Source organism: Arachis ipaensis, chromosome B03 (assembly GCF_000816755.2).
Source record: "Arachis ipaensis cultivar K30076 chromosome B03, Araip1.1, whole genome shotgun sequence".
Taxonomy (NCBI): Eukaryota; Viridiplantae; Streptophyta; class Magnoliopsida; order Fabales; family Fabaceae; genus Arachis; species Arachis ipaensis.
The window spans coordinates 80,818,783-80,821,726 of record NC_029787.2 but is presented as its reverse complement, the minus strand read 5'-3'; the positions used below and the strand labels follow the sequence as shown (position 1 = coordinate 80,821,726).

General features: G+C 31.3%; 1 protein-coding gene and 1 long non-coding RNA gene across 2 annotated transcripts; both read left to right on the top strand.

Annotated features, from left to right (window-relative positions):
- LOC107630625 (inositol oxygenase 2) lies at positions 154-1,717 on the top strand (the record flags this gene model as incomplete). The annotated part of the gene is given in 7 exon segments (XM_016333827.2): positions 154-308; positions 435-573; positions 672-753; positions 849-1,053; positions 1,285-1,344; positions 1,436-1,488; positions 1,595-1,717. Coding segments are annotated over 7 exon segments (693 nt in total), but the record flags the coding sequence as incomplete, so codon positions are not given.
- LOC107630626 lies at positions 1,797-2,542 on the top strand. Its single transcript, XR_001618342.2, has 4 exons — positions 1,797-1,815; positions 1,940-2,018; positions 2,100-2,181; positions 2,294-2,542. It is a non-coding gene; the product is annotated as an uncharacterized LOC107630626 (long non-coding RNA).

Sequence of the window (2,944 nt, the reverse complement as noted above, 5' to 3'; positions counted from 1 at the left end):
CTTTATAATTAAAATAATATGAAGGTCAACGTCAGCAGTTTTAGATTATATTTGATTTGATTTGATTACAAGTTGCTAAAGATAGAAGTACGTTTTAAATTTCAGTTGAGGACTCTGAGCTTTCAAATTCTCCGGCAAGGACATTTTGTTATACTATATAAACCCCCTTCTTCTCAACTTGTTGCCACACCCACATTTTATTTCGATTTTTTCTCCTTCCTTTCTTATTTGCTTTCTGTTATCTCTTGTGTGTTACGCTGCTTCTTTGCAATCCAAAATGACTATTTTCATTGAGCAACCTATCTTCGGTATGATATGATTGGTTTCTCACTTATTTATTTATTTATTTGATTTTGATTTTCCGGATTCATAGTATAGCACAAATGCTCCATATCAAAATCATGACTAGTATCACATTGTGACATATTCTTCAGATTCACAATTTGACGTGAAGAATGTGGACTCTAACGAAACCAACGAGCTTGTGTTGGATGGTGGATTTTCAATGCCAAAGGAGGTGTCTCAGAATGGATTCGCAACCCCAGAAGTGAATTCATTTGGCCATTCCTTCAGGTTTCGACTCTATTTTCTATTCTCTAGTTGTCTTTTCTTGAGTCTTATGTTTATAATAATAACGCTAATGCGGCGAGCCAATGGGGATGATTTGGCAGGGATTATAATGCTGAAAGTGAAAGGCAAAAGGGTGTGGAGGAATTTTATAGATTGCAGCACATCAACCAGACGTATGACTTTGTAAGCAAACTTCATATTTTCCTAAAAAATGTGTTTATTCTCTCACATGAATGATCAATGATGACCAAGATTTCATTTGTTAAACGCTTTTGCAGGTGAAGAAAATGAGGGAGCACTACGGAAAATTGGACAAGGCTGAAATGGGCATATGGGAATGTTGTGAGTTGCTTAATGAAGTGGTAGATGAGAGTGATCCTGATTTGGATGAACCTCAAATTCAACATTTACTTCAATCTGCTGAAGCTATTAGAAAAGATTATCCTAATGAGGATTGGTTACATTTGACTGCTCTCATTCATGGTACATACACTTGGATATTCCTTTTGTGTAAGCTTGGTTAACAGGGCAATTAAAAATTTTGACCAACTCATGCATATCTTTCTTTCCTCTGTTATGGTCAAACCTACCTTTCTTGGATATCTTGGTCCCCGCTATACATGAAAAACAAGACTACTACTTTTGTTTATTGAGTGAAACTGCAGATTTTAGACAAATTTGGGATTAACAAATGGTTCTTTTGATTTGTTTCAGATCTTGGAAAGATTCTTCTACTTCCTCAATTTGGTGAGCTTCCTCAATGGGCGGTTGTTGGTGAGAACTCTTCCTTAATTAACTTAAACCTTCTATGAATATTTTTTCTTTTCTTCAATATTTCAACTGAATGATTATAAATACATTGTAGGAGATACATTTCCGGTTGGTTGTGCCTTCGATGAAGCAAACATTCACCACAAGGTAAACAATTTCTTTTCTTATAATATAAATTTCAACTGAACTCTTCCTTTAGTTTTATTTTTTCCTCTTAAATTAGTCGTTGATATAAATTTCTTTCTTCCTGCAGTATTTCAAAGAAAACCCTGATATAAAAAATCCTGCATATGGCACAAAGGATGGAATCTACATTAAAGAATGTGGACTGAATAATGTAATGATGTCATGGGGACACGATGATTATATGTATTTGGTGAGTCTTTATAGAATTCATGATTTATAATGTTTATATGTATTAATTTGTTCTTTTCTTTATTAGGATTTTACTAAANAGATATCACTCTTTCTATCGTAAGCATTTTCATTATGTGCTATATAAATATATATTATTGTTCTATCTAAATCTTGTGTTATAATAACTAGGTGTTCTTTGTTATGCAAATACAATAACCCTACATGATGTATATCATTGCAGCTTTACACAGAGAAGGTGCATATACACATCTCATGAATGATGAAGATCGTGAGAACTTGAAATGGCTACACGTATTCAAGTAAGCTCTTGTCTAACTTAAATCTATATTTTCATGGTCACATCTTTGACCGCTACTTACATTACTCATAATTTTGTGCAGCAAATATGATCTGTATAGTAAGAGCAAAGTCTTAGTTGATGTAGAAAAAGTTAAGCCATACTATCAATCTCTTATTGAGAAGGTGATAACAAATTTGAGTAATCTTTGTTGATTTATATCTATTTCTATTGTTTTAATATCTCTTTTTTTTAACAATTTTGGGATTCTTCTCTTGTTTTAAAAATGGCTTGCAGTATTTCCCAGCAAAGCTTAGATGGTGAAACTTCAATATGATGGATGGAAGCCAAGAGGGAATTGAGTTTTTTTTTTTTTCTTGAAACCATGTTACAAAATATGTTGAAAGCTGAAACTGATCAATCCGTCACGTTTATCCAGTCTTTAAACATTGAACTACTGTACTCTATAACGCATAAATTTATGTACATGCATTGTGTATTAGCATACTGCGAAGAGCACATAATAAATTATATACTATTCATATAGTTCTTTCAAGGTTCAAATGATTCAAGCAGAACTTAGGTGAGACAATAGGAGCCATGATTCCAAATTTTTTATAAAAAAATACTTCAATTGGCTCACATATTTTACTATGACTTAAAACATCCAGATTCAATCCTTATCTTTTGCTTTAATTGTACAATAACTTTTAATTTTAAACATTAAAAACATATTAGATTTGAAGTGAGTTTTTGTTGGCTTTCATAACAAATCAAAATTAAAAGATAAAATCAAATCAAATAAAAAAGTTATCTAACAAAAAAGATAAGAATAAAAAAAATCATCTAACAATCAAATCAAATAAAAAAAGTTATCTAACAAAAAAAAAAGATAAAAATAAAAAAAGATCATCTAACAAAATAAAAAATTAAGAATAAAACAAGATT